This window comes from Schistosoma haematobium, chromosome 6 (genome assembly GCF_000699445.3).
Source record: "Schistosoma haematobium chromosome 6, whole genome shotgun sequence".
In the NCBI taxonomy this organism is placed as follows: Eukaryota; Metazoa; Platyhelminthes; class Trematoda; order Strigeidida; family Schistosomatidae; genus Schistosoma; species Schistosoma haematobium.
Genome location: NC_067201.1, coordinates 4725458 through 4753087, shown reverse-complemented (window position 1 = coordinate 4753087; position 27630 = coordinate 4725458). Strand labels below are relative to the sequence as shown.

Below are 27630 nucleotides of genomic sequence, written 5' to 3'. Positions count from 1 at the left end.
ACGCTATTACAGAAATATATTGGTTAAAGTAGATACAATCGAAGGTAAGACCACTGCCGCACGGGCCAATCCATGGCATACGATTAACTGATGTGCGTTGGTTGGCCTTCACCTTGGGAGGATCGATGTTTTGTTCGGTATTCAACTATCCAACTACCGGATAATTTGACTAGGGCTTAGTGACATTTCAATGACCCTACAGGTCCACTGTGTTCATCATTTATGCTGCCCACATACGTAAAGGTTTATACATCTACTAAAGCTTCTCCATCAAGTGCGATTTGATTGGTGCATGTTGTGTTGTATCGGAGAATCTTGCTTTTCCTTTTGTGTATGCTGAGATCCACTACCGCTAAGGCTGCTGCTACACTGGTCGTCTTCTCGTGCATTTGTTGTTGCATGTGCGATAGAACAGCCAGATCATCTACGAAGTCTCGATCGTTCAGCTGCATCCTAACTGGCCGTTGTATCTCATGCTTTCCCCCAGATGTTGACGTCTTCATGATCCAGTCGACCACGAGGAGAAAGAGAAAGGGTAAAAGTAAGAGACCTTGTCTGACATCGTTCTTTACTTCAAACGAGTTTGTCAGCTGTTCTCCATGCACGATTTTGCAGTTTAATACATCATAAGAATTCCGTATGATATTGACTATCTTTTCAGGCACTCCGTAATGTTGAAGAAGCCACCAATTTTGTGGAGGTTAATCCCTTTCAAAGTGACTTCAATATTTATTGTCCCATTAAATGTGTATTTTAATAAGTGAATTCTCTTGATAGCATTGTAAATTTACTCGATAATATGCAATAGCTCGAAAAGCAGCCGTTGGTAGAATGTGCTCATAGTCATAAATGAAATTTGCAGGCAGACCAGAGTGCTGGAAAGTGAAAGAGTGAGTAAAAATTCGAAGCATATATATGGTAATAGATACGTAGGTAAATTTATTGATTGTTCAATCTTGTAATCAGTTAAGGGATAGATAATGATTGAGATACCTATATGGTTTCAAACAGACTATTATACACTATTACATAGTGAACCAGATGTCTAAATCGCAACAAGTAGGTAGTAAAATAATATAATGGGCTTACTATAATGCCCACTATTAAGCTGTCTTAAGAAATTGATTAACTGTCTCCTTTTGACCAGCTTTTATAGCATAAATTGTTCGGCTGATTCTAATGGCTGATAGCTAGTACACTCAGGTAAATCATAGGACAGCGCTCCAGATATTTCACCATGTAACATACCTTACGAAATACACCACATTCGGGAGCTATGAAATCCACCTCCAGATCTAATTGCAGTTCTAACCTCAGTTCTAGATGCCTTAACTTATCCACTTTAAGGTGCTACAGGTATTTTTAGTTTGACAACACTTTAACCAGTGAAACCTGTAGTTCAATAGCGATCACTCAGTAAAGTCAAAAGTCAGAAGTGAGGAGGTTCGAATATATATTTGTCAGGTTATCAATATACCAAGAAGCGAATGATCTAAACTGGCTAGCGGTTGCAGGAGACGTTGAGCACAGCGTTCCCACTCGTGACCTGGTGCGGATGCGTGACCGAGCGCCTTCAGCTAGGTGGGCCTATTAGAACCAATGTGGTCGGCATAAAATGTCGAAGACTTATAGAGCTACTGATTTTGGGGATTTTTTTACCACTACACACGTCTCTCAACAAAACTTCTGCAATCTAAGTTTCTTGAATAATCGATATGAACGATCTGTATTATTTATTTATTTTATTATTAGAAGCTTAATTCAACATTATATTTTTGGTACAACATAGAATTCTCAGCATAAAGTATTTCAACAAGTTTCCTATTCTTATATCTTGATCGATTGTGACGATAAATTTTGAATGATGACCAGTTAGATGTTAGGAGTTCGGCAATCCACATTAGATTAATGTTCATTCGTTTCAATGCATATTGCCACCCACCATAATGTCGCTGATTGTACCTTTTTGTACCCCGTATAGCGAAAGGTTGTAAACTTTTCATAGACGCGCCTGAATAGATTATGAGCACAAAAGACATAGTGATGTACTAAAACAAACAACAAAACAGATAACTTGAAGACATATCTATATCAGAGGAATTGGTGGCCCAGATATTCAAGCAGGCCGCCATACACTTTCCATACACTCAAGAACCAAACACGATAACGCAGATGCGAATATAAGGAGGTACTTATACTCTTATTTATTCGTAACAATGTTTTTTTATCTAATGACTGAGTTTTTGTACGCTATCGTTGTTTCAGTTATTTGACCCTGACAATTACTTACTTTTGAATATGCAACAACCCGGCGTAAGTAGTGTGGCTGCGAACGTATTCAACCAGTAAGTATAACTTGGGTTTTCTAACAGTAAATCCCCGTGATAGAATTGATAGGAACAGAAAGGGAGCCATAACTGCGAATGAATTGCAGCAGGCATTATCCAACGGTTAGTTTACAAATTGTTGAATGCATTCGTATTTCTTCATGTTAGTCTTCAGTAATGAAGATATTGGGTCGGCGGACCTGTGTTAATCCTTGCAGCTCGTTTTCCAGTTGAAACAGCTCCTCTGAAATATTCACTGATGGGACTGATACCATATGTTCGGAGAGGGTTTTCCAATCATTGGCTACTCGATGAGAAAAACGGAACCCCACTTTGAGTTTATGAGATCGCGGGTTTTGAACCTTCTTGCTATGGCCTCGGATAGGATTAGTTCTGGAGGGAGCGTTAGACACAGTTGAATGTGTTAGTATCTTGAATAAGACATGGACTGGCTGTTTGGACACAGTCAGATTTTATATTGTTTACACTCACTTAGTACCAGCATTTACTGTAAAATGCATTGGTTCACAAGTAAGTTTTCCTGGCTGTGTGAAACTTATCCGCCTCACAGAAACTGATGGCTAGTTTGAACCATTCTTGTCGACAAACTATTTCCCTTTTTCGTCAGTGTCCAGCTCTTGAGAAAAAAATGTAACATATTTGCTTCTCAATAAAAAAACCCTTTGTTGTTGTTCATGAGTATTGACTTAAGGTTTTTTCAGGTGAAACAAGAAGTCACGCTGAAAAAGCAGTGGCTTTGACACTAGTGTGTCACTGAGATGCTCAATAAGCTTACACACCTCTATCATCATAGTAGTTTGAACTGATGAGTTTCATTTGTACTTATCAGCAGCGATGAAAAAAGCTGGCGTATCCGTACTTAAACTAACTGGAGTTAGTATAAAACATCGTCATTCGAGTCTACATAATCAAGTATCGATGTTCGCATTTATTACGCTACGCTCGTTCACTTCATATAACCGTAAACTTCGTGCCCTGGTAATAGCTCAACTGCGCTAATTGCTTTTTAGTTTCATATAGAAGCACGTCAAAATGAAGTTATGAAAGGTTCTGGTTGGAGGCATTATTCGCATATATTTTGCTCTTTCTGGGCTACAATCTAAAACATATGCATCAAAGCATGTTATATTACAGTCTCGACTAAAACAGAATATATTTTCTCCGTAGCCAGATGACTTGACTGTCTTCAATTGTGAAACCAGTCGTTGGAGACTCAGATAAGTTATGAGTCACCTCCATTAAGAAAAAAGTCGACCAAAATGTCAGTTCATCATTAGTTTTAAGTAGACCAATTAAACTTCGGTAAATAACTTTTAGCCTGTGTTCTAGAAGTTGCTTAAGACTAAAACGTCATTTAGTACTTCTAGGATTAGGTTTAAAGGTTGCATATATGCAGAAAGTTTGCTTTTGAAGAAATCTAACCAACCGTTTTTTGATTCTTATAACAGACCTTGAAATTCATACTGACCAAACTAATTCCCCCCTTAGTTATCACACAAGGCCTTTATGGGATATTTTAGAGGATCATATATAGTTTCATCTGACTACGCAAACCCAATAAAATGTGCTCGTTATTAACAGGTACTTAACTGTTTGGTTTACATAAACACTAAAATGAAACAATTTGATATGACATAGTTTTATTTGGTGAAGACACTGGCAAAATGCAGAGTCTTCTGACCACTCTAAGCAATAATGCAAGCATGTTCGGGATGCGATTCTCCCCCTCGAAATGCAAAATGTTACTTCACGGTTGGGTTGCATTGACACCCGAATTAATGACACGGAGTGAAGTAGTTGAGAGTGTTGACCGCTTCACTTATCTTGGAAGTCTCATCATCCCTTGTGGTCTGGTGTGTGATAAAATCTCAGCACGGATACAGAAGGCTGGACCAGCTTTTACCAACTTGCGTCATTTATGGCGTAGGCGTGATATCCGTCTATCAACCAAAGGACGGGTTTACTGCGCAACAGTTCGTTCCGTCCTACTTTATGGCAGTGAAACACGGCCGGTAAGAGTAGAGGATATCCGTAGGTCACTAGTATTTGATCATAGGTGTTTTCGAAACATTGCTCGTATATCCTGGGACCATCGAGTAAGTAATATATTTGTTAGGAAACGGGTGTTAGGTAAGGATGGCAAATCAATTGATGACGTAGTGAAACTTCATCAGTTGAGATGGCTGGGACATGTGTTACGTATGCTCAATGACCGACTGCCTCGATGTGTGATGTTTTGTTGTATTGGAGTAGATTGGAAGAAAGCTAGGAGCGGCCAGACCAAAACGTGACACAAATTCATGAAGTCACTGACAAGTGGACTGAGCCATGTTGTTAGGTGTAGACTACCTGGCTGGGGACCGCGAGATGTTAGCAACCGATGGTTAGGGACGCTGAATGACATGGCTCAAAATCGTTTGCAATGTTGCAGGTGCATCCACTCTTTTTGTTCTCCCAAATTCTAGTCTTCTGAATTCTTCATGTCCCTTTCTTTTTTCTCTTTCTAAATTTATTTCACTGGATTATACTCCTTGAATAACATCTTCAAGCCCTAATTTTTCTGATTACAGCTTATAATTTTACTACATCTAGCACTACGGGATTTGAATCGACCACTGCATCTCTGTGCTAATGTGGTGTGGCAACTCGAACTGATGTACGTACGTACGAAGTTCTACGTTGTTACTGACTGACTGGAACAATTTGATTGGATTAAATCCATAATTAACTCGTTTAACAAGGTTTTTATTCTTATCGACTGTTGCTGATTGTAAGGTTCGCTGTTCGATAAAAATCTGTTTCTACGGTGATCGATTTCTCACGTAAATGTAATTATTTGGCAACTGTATTATATGATTCTCTGTTTATAGTTTAATTTTGTATCATCCTTGTTTTTTTTTTATTTTTTCCGAAATATTGACCTTAACAACTCCCACACAAAACAGGATTGGGGACATCATTCAATATCAAAACGGTTGAACTGATGATATGTATGTTTGACAAAGATATGAATGGCACTATAAATGTCTATGAATTCTCTCAATTATTTGAGTACGTACAACAGTGGCAACAATGTTTTCGATCATATGACAGAGATGGATCCGGTACAATCGACTGTCGAGAGTTTCATACTGCTTTAACAAGCTTTGGTTATCGATTGTCTCCAGAATTTTCACAATTCTTAATTAGAAAATTCGATAAAAATCGCCGCGGATCAGTAGGATTTGATAATTTTATCTTGGCATGTGTTTGTTTAAAGGTAACTTTCAAAATTTTATCTTCCATATTGTTTCCTATTTTTGTGCGTCAAAACGTTTTAGTGATAGATATACGAAAATAAATAAAGATAAAAGGCCTAAAAATACCTGTGTAACTTATTTATCGTGTTAGGAATGTGAGTTGTTCGGACATTCTGGAATATCGTAATCCCTTCGGCTATCGGTAATGTTTTCATTACTTTACTTTTCATCTCGTTCAACTTACCCTGATGATGTATAGTGTGGCAACTTGACTTGGCCCATGTCCTTATTTTCTTTATGATTAACCAAATTTGAAAGCTAGATATGTATTTGTTCTGAAATGCGACATAACTTCTGCTTTCAGTTTTTACTTTATGTTTGCTTGTCATGATGACTGAGACTATATATAACCCGAGGAATTTGTTGCTCGAGATCTTACCATACCAAAAATTCCGTGGGGTAGCAGAAAACTTAAAGTCAGACATCCAAGTTATGCTCTTGATTGTCTTGTAGTGTAATAGGTTTCACATGTTTCGGATGGATTATTAACACCCCCAGTAATGATGTACAGCTAGAAAAAGAAATTACAAACATTCAACCATAAACAGAGCATACACTCCCTTGATTAATGATTTCTGATCCCTCCTGAAAGTTTTGGAAAGTATAAAGCGTATGTAGCGAAAAATACTATTAACAAGACGATCAACTCGTTATCTATTGAGCTTCTCGGTCAAGCTCCGTGACCTAAAAGGTCATTGATACTCAAATAGGTTTTTCCTCACTTTCATCGAGTAGTCCTCTTTCATGATTAAAGCATTTAAGAACTATTGATTGTCAGTACTTTAACATCACTCGGGATTATCAATAACTGTCTCCAATGTTTTCTAAATTTCCTTCCATTCCCCTTGTTAATCTTTCACTTTGACTTTATTTTCCTTCTAATGCGCAACCGATTCTAAAGATTTAATTTTACGATGTGTTATTGCTGCTCTGCTAAAACTGTGCTCCATACTACAAGCCACTCTGTAACAATTCATATTATTACACGCCTATGTGATTTGTGCTGACTTTCTGATAGACAAATTAATCCGTTTTTCGGACAGACAATAAGAATATGCAGGTAAGAGCAAGCAAAACGAGCCTACTCAATTTCCATGAGTGTGATTTTGCATTGCTTCGTACGGATAAAAGAATATGTGATAGACAAATATATGTACATACAAGTTCTCTGAAGGTAATAAGTGAACAGCTGACAAGGTCAAACATATGTGTACCTAGTAACTCAAAAAGGTTAGATTAATATATTTGTCCATAAGTAGGAATTGCTACAAATGCTTTTAGTGTTTTAACCTTATTTCTAATCGAAAAAATAGTTCCACTAGCCCAAGATCCTAGAATATCTTCCGTTTGTTGGATACTATGTTACAGAAACCCATGTGTACTTATTTACCTAGCCAATATGAAGGACTTGTTTACCTTATCCTTTGTAACCGGAGGCTCAACCGCAACGTCTCATCGTGCTGCATGTGTAGATTTACCATTATGTTTTGCAGAATGAACTATCAATTTTCAACCTAGAGTAGTTTATTCTGTTTTCAATTAAGTCGAACATGCTTCAAGTACTTTTCATTAACCCACTATCCGCCAACATCTTATACACTATATCGTTATTAAGTTTGCAAATGTTACTGAAGTTGAGAAGCTTGTAATTAATTTTAGACGATGCATAGAAGCAAGTTATGGGTCGTTAATTCCACAAATCATATGGATTATAACCCAATATCATTCGTCAAATTAACAAATGTATTAATTGAGGTTTTGAAGATGTGAATGAATAAGAACGCTCAAATGTTTCTTGTCGTATATACCGTTTCTTCCTTCCCATCGTTTGAGAGATTTTTCAGTGGCATCTCCCACTGAAAGATTTATCAAAGACTATCAGTTTACTGAAACTTGTCTGTTGCGGTATGATTGATTAAGTCAGAGCTTACTAGTAACTATCATGTAGACTGACTCCATCAATCAGCATTCATCACGATTGTCCTGTTGTCCTACATTTCCCTTAGAGGTAACTGTTTCTTCGTCTTATTTCTCTTTCCTGGGTTAGTGACTTTAGGAGGAATACACTGTAGTCCACGTTGTCTTGCTGAAGACTTTAAGTCATATCTGTTCTTGGAGTAAGGCCGGTTGTTGTTTCATCGTTGTTTCGACGTGCCGCATATCAAATAAATAGAGCTTGCAACGTCAGATAGGTGTTTGGACAGCAGTCTGCTGTCAACACATTCGAGTATGTCTAACTTGTGGGAACAAATTTATTGAAGGTTATTTTCAATCTCCCTTACAATGGGCGCTTAAAACTCCTAAACCTTTCCCTCCTATCGTATCGTAGAACGTAAAGTGACCTGATGTTGACATTCCGTATGTTTAATAACAGTTTGAGGGTCAATACGTCTCATCTTTTCGCTCCCTCCAGAACTAATCCTATCCGAGGCCATAGCAAGAAGGTTCAAAACCTGCGATCTCATAAACTCAGAGTGGGGTTCCGTTTTTCTCATCGAGTAGCCAATGATTGGAAAACCCTCTCCGAACAAATGGTATCAATCCCATCAGTGAATATTTCAGAGAAGCTGTGTCTCAACTGGAAAACGAGCTGCAAGGATTAACACAGGTCCGTCAACCCACTATCCTTATTACTGAATACTAAAGGCTACATAATCACTTATTGATTTCCTAGTTTGAGGCTTCTTAGAAGACTAAAACATGTTTATTAGTCTCTGGTTTTCAGTGGTATTCTAAGTGTTCATTATTTGATAAAGAATATTTACAAGTTGTATGTGAGCTGATTATCATATGCAGTAACGAATTATACCCGTAATTGCTTGCTACATTATTAAAAACCATTCATTCTCCGGTTAGCACTGGTGATCACTATTTTATTTAATTCATAAAGAGTCGTCCGTACATTCTAGTCCCCACATAGTGATTTTTCATCTATATTTAATGGTTTAATACAATGGTAGGTTTTCGAATTATGCGTGTGTCTGTGTGTAATAATGTAAATTCTTAAACAAACTAGCAGTCTAAGGAAAATAAGCTTCTTGTCTAATCATACTATGATTTTGTATAGAACTAAAACAGTCATCATTGTGTTTTATTTGCTGTTTGAATATATTTCTAACCCACTGTTACATAGTCAGACCTATTGGATTGTCATAACTTAAGTCTTATTAATACATAACGTAATGATACCGCCAATTAGAGAACAGTGATTTATCGACCGGACCAATGACGCATAAACCCGTACGAGCAGTCTACAGTCCTTCTCCCTGCCTGTTGAGTCCAGAACATCAATCTCAGCCTCTGTGATATGAATCATGCATTTCAAACAGACCACATCATACCACAAAATAGAAAATAACATTTATACATGATCTAGCCAAAAATGGCTGTGAATGTGGGAGACCGTAATTAATAGACTGGGCATAACTCAAGAACGGTAGATCGTATAATAATAGTCCATTGGTCAAAACAAAGCTTTTAATAAGAGGAACACGAATATGCATAGTTTAGCTACTTACCAATCATACAATAAAAATATGTGTAACGTATTGGTCCATAAATAGTTCTCAAAAGTTACCATTCATAATTCTCGTTGAAATGAGTTGAATTCTTTGACTCAAGCTGCTTACTTACTGTGTAATCAATTTCACCTTCTTTGTGACTCATTTGCTAGGTATCAGCCTTGTAGGTTACTCGGTCTTTGATAAATCAGGATCTAATTATTAGGCTTAATTCTTCTGCATCACATCGGTGTTATTTGAAAACTTTGTTCCATCATCGCTAAACCTCCATTTTACTAAGGAACCTAACTTGTAAAATTTTACATTCTATGATATTTAATCATAATATTATTCATTTATCATTGTTAACTCCTTTCTACTATTGTCAATTAATTCAGTATAATAATAGCTGAGGATATTAATTACACAACTATGGAGCAGTGGCTTGGTGGGTAAAACATTCGACTTTTAATTCATGTTCTAATCCCGCTCCAATTGTTTCGATTTAGGTAACCGGGTAATATCATTGAACCTTACACTTAGATTGTTGTTTATATCTAAGTACCTAGAGAATTACTTAATTTAAATTAAAAAGTTCATTGTATTAATGATATTGTTTGTTTTTTTAAGCCAGTATACCATTTACCTTCTATTAAACTATTCATTTTATCATTACTACTATTATTATTATTATTGTTACAGAATTTAACTGATGTATTCAGACCTTATGATTATCAACGAAATGGAATGGCACAACTTAGTTATGAACAATTTTTAACTGCTGCATTCAGTGTAGTTAGTTAATTCAACATTATTATTAATGGTCAAATATTATCAATATCCTATTCTTTAAGATTGTAAAGATAATAGTGCTTACTTATTTATATTGATCAAGTTATTATACTTGACCCATATTCTTGTTTAGAAACAAACAAACATAAGTATGGAATATTATGTAATTATCTAAATAACTTATTGTGAATATACAGTATAATTGGAGACCATATCTGTCTGTCTCATGTAATTGTCTACAGTGAGGTTACTACTATAACCAATATACTCACTTTTTTCATTAAAAAAAACAACAACTAAAATTGCAATTACTTTGTTCTGTTCTATGCGAATAGTTTTTGTTTTCAGCAGGTAATAATAATGAATTTATTGAACACACTAAATAGAGGTCAGTGTTAGTGGTATGCGACTCTATTGTGCATAAAATCAAATTAATTGAATAGGGGTTCAAGTCTATCATTTATAATTAATAGTTGAGTAGTAGAAAGATTTATTAAATAAGATCAAGTGAAAATAAATCAAGTATACAGCCTTTTGCAAGTACAGAAAGAACAAGTCAACATGTTAAAACAGAAATTAATCAATAGGAATGGAAACTTCTTTGTTCACAACTCTGAACAGAGGAGTTTCAGGACGAATAAAACAGAAATTGCAAATTCCTAAATAGCATTTTATGATAAATAGTGTATGGGATCTGTTACTGATACACAGTGTGCTACGTGCTAACCCCTCAACTGAATACTTGGGCGAATAAAATACGCAAATACCCATCCGTACATATATATATATATATATCACTGTAACCCTTAGGAAATTTGTCTATTTCTTAGCCAGTGAAATGCCATTAACCTTTAGGTCACTCCTGATTGCCACCGATGATTTCTCGACAGGTCATTTCTGATTGACTTACCAATAGAATGTTAGTAAGTAATTATCAGGGGTTTATTTGTAACTATTTTTAAATTACAAGCTGATAGTCGTGATTGGTGTCACAGAGGGAGAGAGCTTCTCAAATTCAAGCAATATATCAAGAGTATATTGTTAGTCAAGTGTTGGTATGTGGACTCAAGTGTCATTTTAAGAAATCAGTTATTCACTAACTAATACATACACACACACACACTAGTACTTAATTCAATCAGTACTATCATTCGATAATTAAAAAATTTCATACACATAGTTCCCTTTATCATTTTGAAAAGAGCGAGAATAAACATTCTAGTAGAATAGCATGAATTCATTTTTATTTCGTTGGTTCTCGTCACAGTTTATTTACGAACCTCATTCAATTCATTTGTTCAAGGGTTAGGGAATACTCTTTATTAAATAAGTCAGAAATTGAAAGATTTATTTATTTAGATTGAGTGTAAATGACAAATGACCAGTTAGTTATAATGTACTTGTTAGTAGCTCAGTGCTTTATGTTCCTCTTTGTTAGTGTCCACTGTTAGGTAAAACGTGTTATAACTTGTGGTCTGAGCGCCCTGCTAATGTATAACGTAATGATACCGCCAATTAGAGAGCAATGAATTATCGATCGAACCAATGGTGCATAAAACCCGTACGAGCAATCTGGAGTACTTATCGGTCCTGCTTCCCGCCTAGCCTAGACCAGCCAGTTAAGTCCAGGACACCAATTTCAGCCTCTGAAGTATGAGTCGTTTATTTTAAACATACTGGGTTTATATACTATCCAGACAGACTACATCGTACCATAAAATGGAAAGTAACATTTGTACAAGATTTAGCCAAATATGGCTATGAGTGTGGGAGATTGTAATTGAAAGACTAGGCATAACTCAAGAATGGTAAACCGTATAATAACAGTTCATAGGTCAAAATAAAGCTCATAATAAGAGCGGCATGAATATGAATAGTTTAGTTACATAGCAATTATACGATAAAAATATACGTATAGTACTGGTCTCTAAATGGATCCAAAAAACTACTACTCATCATACTTATCGTGGCATAACAGAACTAAAATATATAACTCAGTGATTACTTAGAAGTAGTTGATGTATCGATTTTGTAAATCGTATACTTACACTAAATTATTGATTAAATAGTACTATCTGTCAACATTCAAATTTATTTATTGATTTGGTGAAATTTTAGTTGATATACAACTTTGTTCTTATTGATTAGTTGTGCATAAATAAATAATTATCTGATAACAACAACAACCTTGCTTGTTGTTATAATCTTGTTATACTGAACAAGTAACCATATCAACGATCAAATACGCTTTATTTTCAAGCTAGTAATTGAGAATTCATTTAAATTAACCATTTCATTAATATATATCGACATTGATATAACTGATGGTTTACAATATTTTCCTCTGTTAGAAGTATATTACTTACTTACGCATGTTACTCCCAATGGAACATAGGCTGCCGATCAGCATTCTCCATCCAACCCTGCCTATGCAATCCTTTCCAGTTGTTATTCATCCTTTTCATATCTGATTCCATTTCCCGGCATAATGTGTTCATTGGGCTTCCACTTTTTCGCTTCCCTTCAGGATTCCAAGTTAGGGCTTTCTCAGTGATGCAGTTTGATGATTTCCGTAATGTATGTCCTATTTATTTTCATTGTTTTTTTCCTAATTTCCTCTTCAACTGGAGGCTGGTTTGTTCTCCCCCAGAGAAGGCTGTTGCTGATGGTATTCGGCTAATGTATGTTGAGTATCTTGCTTAGACAACTATTTATAAATACTTATACCTTCCTGATGATGGTTGTAGTAATCCTCCAAGTTTCAGCTCCGTACAGTAGAACTGTCTTGACGTTCGTATTGAAGTTTGTGACTTCAACATTGGGTGACAGTTGTTTTGAGATGCATATGTTCTTCAATTGTAGGAATGCGGCCCTTTCTTTGCCAATCCTCGCCTTTACGTTAATAAGACTAATCATGTTATATCAGAACCAGGATTCACAACCCAGAATAGAGAACCAGGTTTACACTAGTGTATACTTTATTCAATATAATTACAAGCAGTCACACACAAAGAGTCCAGAATAGAAATCACCAATAAGGCGTTAAACCAAATATTTAATACTCCGTAGGCTGTGACAGTGAGACTATGATTTATGGATGACTTTTTAGCAACGCTAAAGTGACCTTGAGGGTGTCCACCTAATAATTAGGACCAACTAAGGGTTATAAACCTGTGTGAGGAATTCGAATTACGATTTACAGTTGATGGTTAAGGTTAGAAATTAGATTTAATGTTTTAATCACGTACTGACATCGTCTATAATGACAAAACTCGACTCAGCCAAATGGATCAGTGAATTTCGTGCCGAAACCTGTTATCTTATTCATGATTGGTTCGTCCTTAAATTATAGTCCCAACGCTGTGACTGTTTGACCCAGGCTCATTGACCAATCATACTTTAATTTCATTACCATACATCAGAAGTTTAGTTGTATGAGGTGTTCGGTGAATGTATTACTTCATTTAATCATGTCACAAATGGATATCAATTGAAAAACGTTTAAGACTCAAAGTAATTAATGTTCTTTTAAAGCACTTGAAGTGTAGACCAGAAGTTTTACATTGTTACATAAAAAAGTAGCTTCGGTTTTTCAATAAGGAAAAGGTTACTATCAGAAGGGGTTTTGTGGAGATTGTAGTAATTTCAGGCGTCGATTGAAGCTAGCCCGCCATGGAAAACCTGAAAGTACTGGACGGCCGCTTCGTTCTATTGTGGGACCCCTCCTTGACTGTGTTCACCCACGACTCCACCTCGCGGGAGCCGAACCCAGGACCTATCAGTCTTGCGCGCTAGCGCTTAACCACTAGACTACTGAGGTGGCCGTTATCCAAAGGTGTTTATGTCTAACTTCAACTAATCCACGAAAAAGATTAATGAACACGACATATTTGAACTAAGATTGAATTTGTGTTATTAGTTCAAGCATTTGTCTTATAATCATTCAGTTATCCGACTAACCTTTATCCTACTAATAATTACTGGAGTAAGCGATTGGTGATGTTAACTACCATAGTCAATATAAGAGATTTTTGGTTGAATCTCATTACTAAATGTAATATTTCTCCGGTTGAAAGACAAACAATTCATTCATTCAGTATGTATTTGTACTGTGGTGTGTACTACTGATGTTGACATATATAAGTAGTATGTATCACTAACCAAAAGTGAATTGACTAGTGGCAGAAGGTCTAAGGAGAGAGAATGATTGAACGAAGAAATAATCAAGTTTAAGACAATTGATTGACATTTTACAAATGATGTATTTACTGTATGATTATCTGATTTCACTAAAAGATTCTCTAATTTCCTATTGAAATACATTTGGTTATCCTCGCCTATGTTACCGTTCACTACAGTACTTCATATAGTTGTATACTGTAAATTCTATTCAAGATAATAATTTAAAATTCCCCCATTAAATTTTAACACGAATATAGATATATATTAGGGAAGAATATTCTCATCAAGAAATTCTCTTTCAATTCTATAATTATCCATCCAAATTAATTTGAAAACTAATCAGGTTTAAGGGAAAGTACGTCGTTTACAGTAACAATGAAGATGCTACAAGTCGAATGTCGAAGACTTACAGAGCTATTTATTTTGGGGGGGGGTATTTACCGCCACAACAGTAAGTATATTTAAGATTGTTAATGTTGAAATAACTAACATGTTATATTAACTTGAATAAGCATATAAGTTAAATGAATGTGTTATATTAATAATCAAAATCAATATAGGTCAGATAGGGTTACAGAAATAATAATGGAATGATAATTATTTATCTCTGTTTACTTAGAATGATTGGAATGACCTTGAGCGGTCATCGATTTTTCTATCGTTAATTCCAGATAACATAATTTTGTTGTTCTACTAAAGATAGTTTCTTTATAAATCAATACTAGTTATGAACAAACCATTGGTGGAGAAAATTTGTAGCTCAAGTGGATGATTTTGATGAGGTTTTGTTCTCTGAGCTGGATGGTTTGGTCGTGAAGCTTCGCGACCTATCTCAACCTATTCAGCAATAGGAGAAAGGAGTCAATCTAAACGTCTGTTTGCCATCAAGCCTATGAATAAAACTGGTTTTGATGAGTTTCATTCGGTGATTTATTTATTTGAACACATAGATATTAGTACAAGGGGGCACCAGATATATATGCGCCACATAATAACAATGAGAATGGGAAGAGAAAAAGAATGTAAGGTGTGTATAAGAGAGAAGAAAAAAATAGAACAATAACGACCACAGATTAGTGTAAGATAGTGTAGTAATAATAATGGAGGAGACGGAAAGGTACAATCAGAACTAATTCTTTCAGTTAAAGAAGTTACGGTCACTTTTTATGAAGAAATTGAAAGAAAGTTACAGCAGGATCGCCACTGGCTTCTATTCTGAGCTATATCTGATAACGTCTCTAGCCACTGTGTCGCACCATCTCCAGGACCCCAGCCAGGAAGTCGTGAAGGACTTACACAAGCCAGCCCTTTGCAGCTTTCTTTCAACCAGGCAGTTACTTGAGAACATTTAGACAGAACCGAGTTTTCACCATAGGCAAGCTGCTGACTTATTCGAAAAATAAGGATACACAGATTGGGAATAAATGACATTAAATAAAATAATAATAATAATTTGAATTGTTTGACTGTTAATCGAAGCAATTATAGTGTTTCCCGTAAGTATTATCATTTCATTCTGTTTATTTGTGGGCTGTGATACTGCCCGGGTGCCCAGACCGAAACAGGATTACTTGGAAAGGTTCGAAATCTGGGCTATAACCAAGGAAGATATTGAGGATGTTAATATTGTGGCCTATTTCCTCACATTCATCGGAAAAGAAGCATACAGCTTATTAAAAACTCTGGCTTTACCGGAAAAGCTCATTTCGCTTTCTTATACAATTCTCAAGGAACTACTGATAGACTATGTTAAGTATACAAATTTCAATTGCGGTAAAGGAGGAAAATTTCGTAAAATGATTAATCGGGACATCAAAAATTCCACTACATTACGTCATCCCAAGCCAGTGCATACTCAATGTTATGCAGATAACAGTTCATTGAGGAGTTGCGATACAGTTCACGAAGATGGGCACAAGTTTGGTCAATGTTTGTCTTGTGGCAAGTTTCACCCATGTATCTCATGTGCACTTCGTAATTCTAAGTGCTTTAAATGTGGTGATATTGGACATATTCAGTCAGTCAGTAATACTAATGTTCATCTTATTGCAACTAATATTAAGTCTTGTAATTCTGATTCTATTGAGTCGAGTATTCATAATGATCATTTATCTTTATCAACGATTTCAAAAGACAATGTAGAGTCATATAGCAGTTCAGAGTTAAATAAAACTCAGAATCCTTGTGAGACAACGGTTTCTAATCAATCAATTTGTCGGATTTCTCATGTTATTGTGCCAGATATGGTTTTTCCTAATGATTCACTTATTTCTAATGAAATTCCTTGCAAATCTGAGGAAAATATATGAACATAATTATGATCGAAAACCTGATGTTGTTTTGATAGATGCTGATTTTTTCTAGTGATCATTTGCTCTACAATGACATTCTAAATAAATTCGAGGAAACTATTTCAGAAGAGTTAAATCTTGATGTTCTATCAAATATTATTTGTCCTCACAATGCATTTGTTTCTTGTGGGAAACTTGTTCAATCCGAAGCACAAGTACTAAATGAGCTTGAGTTTGATTACAATTCGGATGATTTCATATCAATTGTTGTTTTTCCTTATCACGAAGTTTACTCTGATCAATGTGAGAAATATGTTATAAATGAAGCCACATTATTCATAACTTGGAGATATGAAGATCTAACATTATTTCGTGGGGGAGGATAGTGTTTGAAAATCTACTGTGCGAATTCTAGACATCAATGACTTGAGTACACACAATCGACATGTTTATCAAATACAATTCCAGGAACCAGGTGAGTCTATTCCAATTTCGGTTGTTAATTCTAATGCTAATGAGTACATTCTAGATAATATAGAGTCTTTATCCAATACACTATCCGACAGACACAAGATGAACTTGAGAAGAAGACGTACAATCGATTACAGACACCTAGACTCCAATTTAAGTCGTGGCGGATGTGGTGTCTGAATGAACTAATGATTCCTTTGTACTCGTTGAGTGCTTGATTTCGAATTCCAAATACAGTACATTCGTTAGTGCTTATCTAGTACTTCTTGATCCAATTGCGTTATTCCTGGGATTCTTAGTTCATACTATAATTCAAATACTCCTAATCACTATATAATTTCAGGGCAACAATAATCTCTTTAAAGATAAAGATTTTTTTCTCTTTATAACTACAAACTAAAGTGAATTATAAAGTACGTAACGGTTTCTATATTCGATCTTTATTAAAGTTTGCACAGAAATATAAAATCGCATAAATTCACTTGTTGTTGTTTTACTTTTATCTTCTAATTATTATTTAGGATTGCAATTGATCAGTCTCATGTTGGGATCCTTTGCGGATTGCCTTGATATACCCTTAAGTCACAAGCTTCACCCCATTACACAAGCAGGTGGCTATCAGGACTTAGTAGATAAGTAGATAACGCGATGATGTTTAAAGCGAATGGCACTGGGTTGGAGTCCCGGAGTGAACCTCAGCTCTGGGATGCAGGTACACCCAGCTAACGAGTCCCAAATAGGACGAAACGCGCGTCCTGTATTCCACTGCTAGCCACTATCCATCTTTGATAAAATCGTATAGTTTAGTAACCGTAATACAAATTCTAATGATGAAATCCATTGACCGTTGAAATGGTAATACAGTATTATCTTACTAATTTTTTCCGAATATTTCTAATGAGTGATACGTATTGGAAAACTTACTATCTACTTACTAGCTAATGGAATTTACTTCCTTATATATGTGATAGATCCGACTCTTGGGTTTGTATTCCCAAATTAACCGTTACACACCGTTTCTCTGATTTAAAAAAAGACCACCTATCCTTATTACTGCAGAAGACTGAAGAGCAAGTGGTTGTGCTATATTCTAATGAAGAATAAATAAGTGGTAACTGCTAGAAATTAGTTATGGACTATTATTACATATATTCTTATCGTATAGCTATTATGTAGCTATATTATATGTATATTCTTATTCCTCTTATTACAAGCTTTCATTTGACCTATTGACTACTAGTATACAATTTACTGTTTTTAAGTTATTCTCAATTTATTAGTTACAGTCTCTCACATTCACAGCTACTTTTGGCTTGATTTTGTATAAATGATATTTTCTATTTTATGGTGTGATGCGGTCTGATTTACTTGTAGATGAACAGTGTGTGTATGAAATACATGATTCATATGGTGGAGGCTGATATTTGTGTTCTGGGCTGAACCATTTGAGAAAAGTGAAAAGCTACTATGTCAGTGGACTAATAAGAACTCAAAGTTGACTATAGGCTCCTGGTGCATATTAATGCATCAATTGTTTGTTTCAGTGTCAAGGTCATTAATTCGTGTCCTAATTGGAGATTTTATCACGTGATATATTCGCACGGCATAAGGACTAAACAAGTTGAACTAAACAGTTCATAGGTAATTTCGGAAAGTCATTTGATTTTTATTCTACTTTTTAAATAAATTTGTTCCAAATATTTTTTAGGAAATAAATTTATTTATGCTGATTATTACTTACACCTATTACCCTTCATGGAGGAGCGTAGGCCTCTCGCCAGCATTTTCCATCCAACTCTGTCCTGGGCAATCCTGTCGAGATTCTGTTCATTCTTTTGATATCTGCTTCCGATTCTCGACACAATTTGTTCCACGATCTTCCTCTTTTCCTTTTACCTTGACGATTTTAAGTTAGCGCTTGCCCAGTGATGCAGTTTGATGATTTCTGTAATGTATGTCCTATCCACTTCCAGTGTCTTCTCCTAATTTCTTATTCAATTGGAATCTGATTTGTTCTCTCCCACAGTATATTGTTGCTGATTGAATCCAACCAACGGATATTGGGTATCTTGTGTATACAACTGTTTATAAATACTTGTGCCTTCTTGATGATGGTTGTAGTAGTTCTTCGAGTTTCACCTCCGTACAGTGGAACTGTCTTGACGTTCGTATTGAAGATTCTGACTTTGATTCTGATCGACAATTTTTTTGAGTTCCATATGTTCTTCAACCGTGGGAATATCGTCTTTGCTTTGCCAATCCTTGCATTTACGTCCGCATCGTATTCTCCTTGTTCATCGATGTTGCCACCCAAGTATGTGAATATCTCCATTTGTTCCAGGATGTCTCCATCTAGTGTGATTGTGTCGGTGTTCTCCGTGTTGTGGTTGAGGATCTTGGTTTTCCCCCTCTGTATGTTGAGGCCTACTGATGTAGAGGCTGCTCCTACATTAGCTACCTTCGCCCGCATTGGCTCATGTGTATGGGATAGAAGACCTAGGTCATCTGCAAAGTCCAAATCTTTTAAATGCATCTATTGTATTGTATTCCGTGCTTTCCCTAAGATATGGAGGTGTAACGGAAATAAAACTCCTAAAATCCCTCCAAGGTATTTTGTTGAGCAGTATTTTTATTTATTTGTTTCTTCGCCTTGTCATGTGTTTAACCTTTATTCAGATCTCTTTTAACCACACTTTGTGTTCTTCAGTCTACTTCGTCCGAGCCTCTATTATGCGACTTTGGTTAAATACTCACCCTTTATTACTTTTTTTTGTTGCATATCGTCGGACTATTGCCAATAAGGTTGTGTTTGACTGAACCCAAGGTCATGGCTTGGTTCATTGTCTAACTGTTAACCTTTGACCGTCTACTTGGAAAGATTGCTGGATTCCCTGCAGATCGATATCTGATCCCATCTTGTTGGGAACATATTTTATTGATTCTCAGGTATTGAAGTCTTGTATATTAACCATTTATTTTGTTGTTTGGTACGCTAATTTTTGTAAGAGAAACCTTTTGCCGTATAGCACAGGCTGTATCGTTCGACGTATTTTGTATTTTTGATATGATTTGTCCTCTTTCTTAAACAATAGAGTCGAACGCTGCCTTAAGGTCGAGAAATACTACCATTATGGGGCGTCTGAATATGTGTTCGTGTTCTAGAACCTGACGTAGTGTGAATATCTGATCTATACAACCACGTTCAGGTCGAAAACCAGCCTGATTTTCTCTAGTCTGTTCTTCACGAACTTTGGTTAGGCATCGAAGTATTATTGAAGCTAATATTTTAGACACGATATTAGTCAAACTGATTCCTCTGTGACTGTTACAAGAAGACTTTCATCTTTTCTTATAGACTAGCACAATCAGTGATTGAGACCGATCAGATGGTTTTACTTCCAGTTCCCAGATTCTACCTAAGACCTCAGTCAATCTCACTGCTAATACTGGACCACCATCCTTAAAAATCTCAGGCGTAAACCTGTTAGGGCCTGCTGCTCTCCCTCGCTTCAGATTTCCTATAGCTTTTTCAACTTCGTAAAGAGTCGGAGGACTTACATTAACTTGCCTTTCAGGTTGACTGGAGATCGTGAAAAACCAAAGTGTGACTGAAGGCCAGTTGAACTGATCCTTAAACTGTTCTTTCCATCGGTCCAAACTCTTGGATTGAGAATGAATAATATATCCATCTTTTTCTGAGATAGTTTCGCTAACAGTTGGGTTCCTAACACCGGCTTCCTTAACAAGTCTAAACAGTTGTCTGCTGTTAACTATTGCCGCTGCCTTTTCCACCTCTCTTGCTTTCGCTACCCACCACTGTTTGTGATCATTGAGTAGGCTTCTTATCAGCCTGCACTCAGGCTAATTCCGCTCCTTGTCAACTCCAGAGCCAGATGGGATGAGTTTTCGAGAATGTAGCGGTGCGGTAGATGTTGCTGAGATTCAGTGTTGCTCCCTAACCTTATGGTTTACCGTACTTGCAGACATCGCTGCTGTTTCCACAGCTTTTCGGATGTCATTCCATGCTGCCTCAGGGTGGGCATCACATACATGGCTGCCTAACTGTTTTTCTAGTTGTCCCTCAAATATACTCATAGCTTGACTATCATTAAGTAGGGCCCTAAGAGGTTTCCTTGCAGCGTTTTCCTACGTCCAGCAAGACGCAGACAAATACGCGCTCGCACTAGAGCATGATCTGAATCTAAGCACGTGTTCCAGAATGAGCGACAGTCTTCTATCGAGCCCCTCCATCGGTGGCTGATAGTGATGTGATCTATTTGGGTCCAGTGTTGAGACGAATTCGGGAGTCGCCATGCTAACGGATGTTTTCGCTTATGCTAAAAGTTAGTATTTGTAAGAAAAAGGCGGTATTCTGAGCATAGCTGCAACAGACGGTCGCCATTATCTGTTCTTTGAGCCACGACACCGTGAAACCCACCCAGGTGTCTTTCCCTTTCGCTTGGTTACCCTACTTCAGCATTAAAGTCACCAGCGACTATTACTACATCAGTGCGCCTAGCCTTTCGGAGAAGGTCGGGAAGCTTTCTGTAAAACTCATCGTTTACATCATCTGAGCTGCAGTCAGTGGGAGAATAGGCAGAGACGACGAAGAGGCAACGACGAGTGTCCCTATCTTTCCGAGTTTTCATTGTTCCGTTTAGTCGGACAGCGCACAAACGACTGTCTACCGGGATCCAGTCTAAGAGAGCTAGTTCTGCCCTAGAACTTAATGCCATACCTACTCCAGCAAGGCTGCGGGAAGCAGCATCAAGGCTTCCAGATACATGAAGCGTGAACCGAGTTGGTTCTTTATTTTGGCATGGTGAGGTCAAATGAATGACGCTACTCGGATCCTGTATGCACGTTTTAAAGATGCAGCACACATCGATGGCGCAAGATTATAAAGTCCTTACTAAGGAAGCCTGCTGTCCTATTTGGTATTGTGTCCAACGTTAAGAACTCCTACATGTAGTTTAATGCGTGATTTCAGGAGACCAGAAATAACGTTCCGCGTACTCGAATCGTTTGCCGTAGCAGTGAGAGGTGATGAGGGGAAGTGAGGAGGGTTAGTCGTGGAGATAAGAGAGGTATGAAAAGGTGTAGGATGGATTTGAATGTGACCAACTTGTTCTCGTGTGCTGTCACGGGTATGAGGGTTGACGTCAGTTCCCGGCTACCCACACCGTGGAAGGGTATTTCTTGAGGAACCTTGAAAAGGAAGTCGGACTGGTGTTGGTCTTAACGACCTGGGAGCGTGACCGCAGAGCCCAAAGGACAACTGCTTAGGGCCGGTCGCGCACGGTTTTTATGGAAGGTTTTTGATGTGTTAGCTTCGTTCGTCAAAGGGAATCCGTGAGGTAAGGCGAGGTGTGACATTTTTAGGGTCGACCTTTTTTAACCTCTTCCATCCTTGTGGGAAGGCAGCATCGCTGCAGATGCTGCTTGTCCAAGGGAAACACCTTACTGCTGTCACACCCCTCTACAGTCAGCAGTACGACTTCGCCCTCAGACCTTGAGTCGCTGCATTTAGTCTTACCGTCCTCCAGTCGACCTGCCTGGCATGGTAAAACCCGCAGGAGCATATGTTCCGGCCAACATAGCTCGGTTGGGTCATCACGATAGGCAAGCCTGACCACCGCGTCAGGGTACCATCTACAGTCGGGAGTGTTGAAATTTATCTTGAATTTGTTGAGTGTGTTAGTATCTCGAAGGAAGGCTGTGTTGAACTTTTGTAATCCTATTTTCACAGCTTGCCAGTGTTTTGTTAGCATTAGTTTTAGGTTGGCCACAACTAGGTGGTGATCTAAAGTTATATCAGCTCCTCTCCAGGTTCTCACATCTTCCATTTTTTATTGATGCAAATATTATCTATCTGGTTCTCAGTGGTGCGGTCCGGTGAGATCTATGTAGCTTTGTGTACTCGCTTGTGTAGGAATATTGTATCATCTATAACCAAATTGTTGGATGCACATAGATTTGCAAATCACTCCTCATTTCCGTTTCTCTCTCCCAGTCCGTGTAGTCTCATGATATCTTCATATCCGGTGTTGTCCATTCCGACCTTGGCGTTTAGATCTCCCATCAGGATGGTGAGGTCCTTTCTTAGGCACTTTGCTATGACCGATCGCAGCCTCTCATAGAAATGGTCTTTATTGTCGTCGTTGCTGACATTGGATAACCTTCATTGTGATCTCCACCTCCTTTGTTTTAAATGATGGTCTGATGATTCTAGATCCGTGAGATTCCCATCCTATAAGTGGATTACGTGCTTCTTTGGACAGAATCTTGTCAACTTCCTGAGTGCGTGTGGGGCATTTTCTTCTTCGTGACCAGAGTACAGCAGCATCTCCCGAATCTATCTCTGTTCAGTTTGGGTCCAATGTGTTTCATTGAATCCGAGAACCATCAAGTTGAATTTCTTTATCTCCGTAATCAGCTGACTGGTCTCCATGGTCTCCCACATTGTCCGAACACTCAATGTACCCATAAAAATTGTTGACTGATTGTTAATTATGTTCATAACTAACCAATAAAAGTGTTGCTTAAGATTCCACCAGGTCAGTCTGGTCTAATCTGTCGGTAGACTATCCCTGTTGCATGTAACCCGCCAGTTGAAGGTTATTATTATCCTGTTATATTAGTGTGACTCATAATTTTTATTTATTTCGATGACATGCAGTACAGGTTGGTGTGTTTGTGCGGTGCACCTAATGACAATGATTCCTTTAAATATTGTGCTAGCCAAATTGTTATTTTTACGTTAAGAAACAGATAACGTTTGAATCCAAGTTGTTCTTGTTGTACATAGACTCTGGTGTCGCCAGTATCACGTTTACAGTTCTAGTAGAATATCGGTAGATTGAATTAAATTCTACACTGGTTGCTAGAAGAGGCATCGGCTTCGCCATGAGGCATCATAATTATTCCTTCAGCTTTCAGGGCAGAGTTTAAATTGTTTAGTTTGTTTATTCTAGTCGACGTTTTTTAGCGAAATTTTCTTCTACGGGTTGCGTTGTCGACCCCATTTTCAACCATCCTCCGTTACTCGGGCTTTGGACCGGTAGTAGCCCAAGAATAGTTACAGGAGGAATTTCATACTGACTATGGTAACCTGAAGTGGTGACCGTTTATACTTTCGTCCACTAAGATCTTGATGTGAATCCTGTCACACCCGAATCACTTTGAGAAACCAGATAGTATCGCCAATCTTGACATTTGAACTGCAGTCCGAGGCAAGAACCAAAATCTGTACCTAATAAATGAGTCTGGTATGTTGATCTAACTATTGACCTTAGGTTATTTGAAATCCAGTGGGTTGCAGCCTCAACATGGGAATATTAATTTTCGATTTTACCAGTACAAGAATATGTAAACCATTGGTGTTCTCTTTTCCGATGATGAAACGAGTGGTGCCGTTTTTCTTGATCAATGATTTATGATTTACTCTTAGCTCGAGTGCAGTATTTTTACTAACTCTGTATGTTTATCTTTTAAAGTATATTTGGATCGACCGAGAAACAGACAAATATGAGAGAAACTGCAATATTTGAATGTGTTTATAAAACACCAACGAGATTATTGCAGACAGTTTCGTTCGTTTTGTTAAGTCGAATAGAAAACCAAAGTGATAAGTTATTTAAAAGATAGAAACCTGATGAACATGTTCGGCAATATCATGATTATGCGAAGATACTTTTAAGAACATCCAGATTGTAAGTGTGGATTATTGAAACCTGGTTTGAGTGAAATTCGACTTTGTTAAGAGAATTTCCTGAAGCCACTCGGATTTTCTTGGGAGTCCTATTTTGCGCATGCTGTTATGGGACAAATAAGAGGGAATGAAAACTGTAAAAGCTGATTTTAGGATTTCAGTGCTGTTAATTATTAACGTGTAAATACCAGAACTTAGTTGATCTATCCTTAATATTCTACTCCTAAGTTTTCAATTGATTTGTTGACAATCGTCCTGATTTCTGTTTCAAATTATCGCCAATTAAAATTTATATTACCATTCCACTTTTGTGAGAATACATTCATTTTGCGTATCATATTACTCATGAGGAAAAAAACTGGACCAGTTCATCAATGCTCCACTCTTCATCACCATCCTGATCGTATTTTTCCATAAATTTTTGTACAACACTTTCTGACAGTTTGCGATTAGAATTTAATTCTAATATCCTCTTAACTTCTTTAGAGGAAAGTTTTCCCGATTTGTCGGTATCTGCATAATCAAAAAGTGCTCTGATTTCCTCCATGGACATCATGACTCGATTGGTGCTGAGTGTTACTCTTTTTAAACACAGTCTAATTCCTTATTTACGATGTGTTGTGGTTCAGTTATCCACTGATTTAATCAAGTTAAATTTTGTGCCAGAGATACGGAGGTTAACATCGTTTTATTATCTTTGGTTTTTGATTGGGTATCAAGTAGGAAAGTTCTGAATGGTAAAACATAGTTTTCATAGCAGGTTATGTAGTCCTATCAGTCCCATCCGAACTCACTCGTAACAAAATACACGGTACCGTTCAGTATTTGGTAGGTATACGCACATCCCTACGGTTCCTTTTTGTGGTGTGGGAGTGCAAGAAGTATTAAGTGAACAAATATGGAGGAAAAAGGTGAGCCAATGAGTCAGCAGACACATAGGGTGCACTGATGAAACCGGCCAAAAACAATCAGAATTAACACTATCATTAGGTTGGGACAATACGATAGTCGAAATCGGAAGTTGATGGCGTAACGTTTCGGGTGCGTCACATAACGTTATGAGTAGCGCGCAAATCCATAGAATACAATAATAGTAATAACATATTTGGCCATTACAAGTGGATAGGCACGGCAACTACTACGTGAATTCGGACACATGACAAACCCGTAAAATATGCATTTGTCTCGGTATTTTGGAATGATTTTTCTCTATATGGGCTCGAAGAATTTGCGGTTCACTTGCTTAGGTATTAAATCTAAATTTCACTTTAACCACAGAAATGCTTCCGCGTAAGCCTAAGAACTTGAATTTCCATTTTGTATGGCCTGCTTAGAGCAAGGATGTCCTAATCATTTTAAGTATATTATTGTATAAGTCAAAAGTCAGGAATGAATTGAATACAGTTGATAACAGATCAGCTTTCTGTAACCATCCTCTGATTGGATACTGAGTTGGAAGTGATTTAAAAAACGGTAAGCATAAATGCTGTTTTTCGTTAGCTGGTATAGAACATGCACCTGCTTCCTCGTCATTACGGCACGATCGCATGGGACCTTATGCAACTCAAGCAATGCCGTTACTAAATCTGTTCAGTATTCTTTTATGCACCTGATAAGATTGAACGACAATGTCAGTTTTTAAAAGCACCATCACTATCTAATATTTTCAAGACTGGATGCATAAGTCTTATTATCCAGTTAATTCAGAACGAACCAAATACAATAAAAACAAGTCGTACGATCAAACAGACGCTGAATGAAAAGATCCATAGAAATAAATTTCAGGGTTTCTATCCTCCTTAGAAGTATTGTAGAATCATGGTCTACTTCGTTAATAGTATTGCTCTAATAATAGACCTAATCCTAAAATTGTAGATTTGTCATGATGCAACTACCTAATCTATAAGGTCTTACGTGAAGTTTACTTCATCGTCTGCACCAACTCACTGCATCCCAACAATTACCAATACATGATGGAGAAAAAGCTTAGGCTAGAGATAGAACAATATATTTATTATGAATAAAAGATATAAGGCAACATTCCACAGGGACCACGCCTGCAAGGCCGAGTCATGCCATCCGATCAACTCGAATTCGATTCGTTGTCCCCGCTTTTTCCATCTTTGGGTTTTTCTCCGACTTAAATGCTGAATGTTTACTTCCCGAATTGTCTCGTGTTAGGGCCCAATGCCACTACAGTATCACCACACACTTCAACCACCAGCAAACATCCATGATAGTAACACTTGTTTTCTTCTGCGTATTCTTCACCGATATTTTAACGTGTTTATTCTTTGGAGTCCCTCTAGTCTTGTCTTTTTACCTCACTTGATCAGTGGCTTATCACAATATCCGGTCTTTGGTCTCCGGATTGATGTTACCGATTTATTTATTCGTTGTATCGACTCTGTTTTTCTGGGGTCGCAATCGATATATCATTTAACCTGAGTACAGGAACCGCAGAAATTTAAGTGAGTTGGGCTCAAGATGTCACGGTTATGCAGTATTCAGCAATGCTACAGCCTGAATTCTCTTTTATGCAAGGATCAAAAACCCAATCGTACCAGGAATTGGGAATGAACAGGTGTGAAGATGTATTTAAATAACGGCGAAAGTATCAGAGTGTATGAATTTTGGTCTGACTGGTGGTTGTGGTAGTTGCACAGCAAAGCTTACTCGGTTGTGATTTCGAGGGGATGCACGACTGAGCCTCTTTAGCCAGGGGTGTATCCAGTAAAACTGACACATTATACATGCTGTGCTCCCTCTGTTCGACTTTAGTTTCTGTAGTATTCAGTTGCAAAACCTTGAAAGTTCTATTCTCCCTTTAGACTGTTCACTTAGCGTGTAAGCATGCCTGAGACGAGGGTTCACAGGCTTTGGTACCAATGAATAGAGTACCGTTAATTGCTCACTGACCGTGTGCATTGATAGAGTTCTTCCAAAATTTATATTTAAGTTACCTTCATTATACCAATGAGCTGCGATAAAAATGCTGATGAAGCTTATGCATCACTTCCAGCGTAATTAGCTGGA

At 37.3% G+C, this 27630-nt stretch overlaps 1 protein-coding gene across 1 annotated transcript; it reads left to right on the top strand.

Moving 5' to 3' along the window:
* Positions 1-1823: 1823 nt before the first annotated feature.
* PDCD6_1 (Programmed cell death protein 6) lies at positions 1824-12089 on the top strand. Its single transcript, XM_051216722.1, has 5 exons — positions 1824-2188; positions 2266-2345; positions 2389-2450; positions 5294-5607; positions 9850-12089. The coding sequence occupies exons 2-5, from the start codon at positions 2299-2301 to the stop codon at positions 9949-9951; spliced, it is 525 nt and encodes a 174-aa protein (XP_051065318.1). The 5' UTR covers positions 1824-2188; positions 2266-2298; the 3' UTR covers positions 9952-12089.
* Positions 12090-27630: the final 15541 nt, after the last annotated feature.

Excerpts from the sequence above, each read along its gene's own strand:
- PDCD6_1 (XM_051216722.1), top strand. The coding sequence starts at position 2,299 with ATGCAACAACCCGGCGTAAGTAGTGTGGCTGCGAACGTATTCAACCA. Across the intron at positions 2,451-5,293 it reads GCAGCAGGCATTATCCAACG|GATTGGGGACATCATTCAAT; the intron begins GTTAGTTTACAA and ends CACACAAAACAG. Across the intron at positions 5,608-9,849 it reads TGGCATGTGTTTGTTTAAAG|AATTTAACTGATGTATTCAG; the intron begins GTAACTTTCAAA and ends TTATTGTTACAG.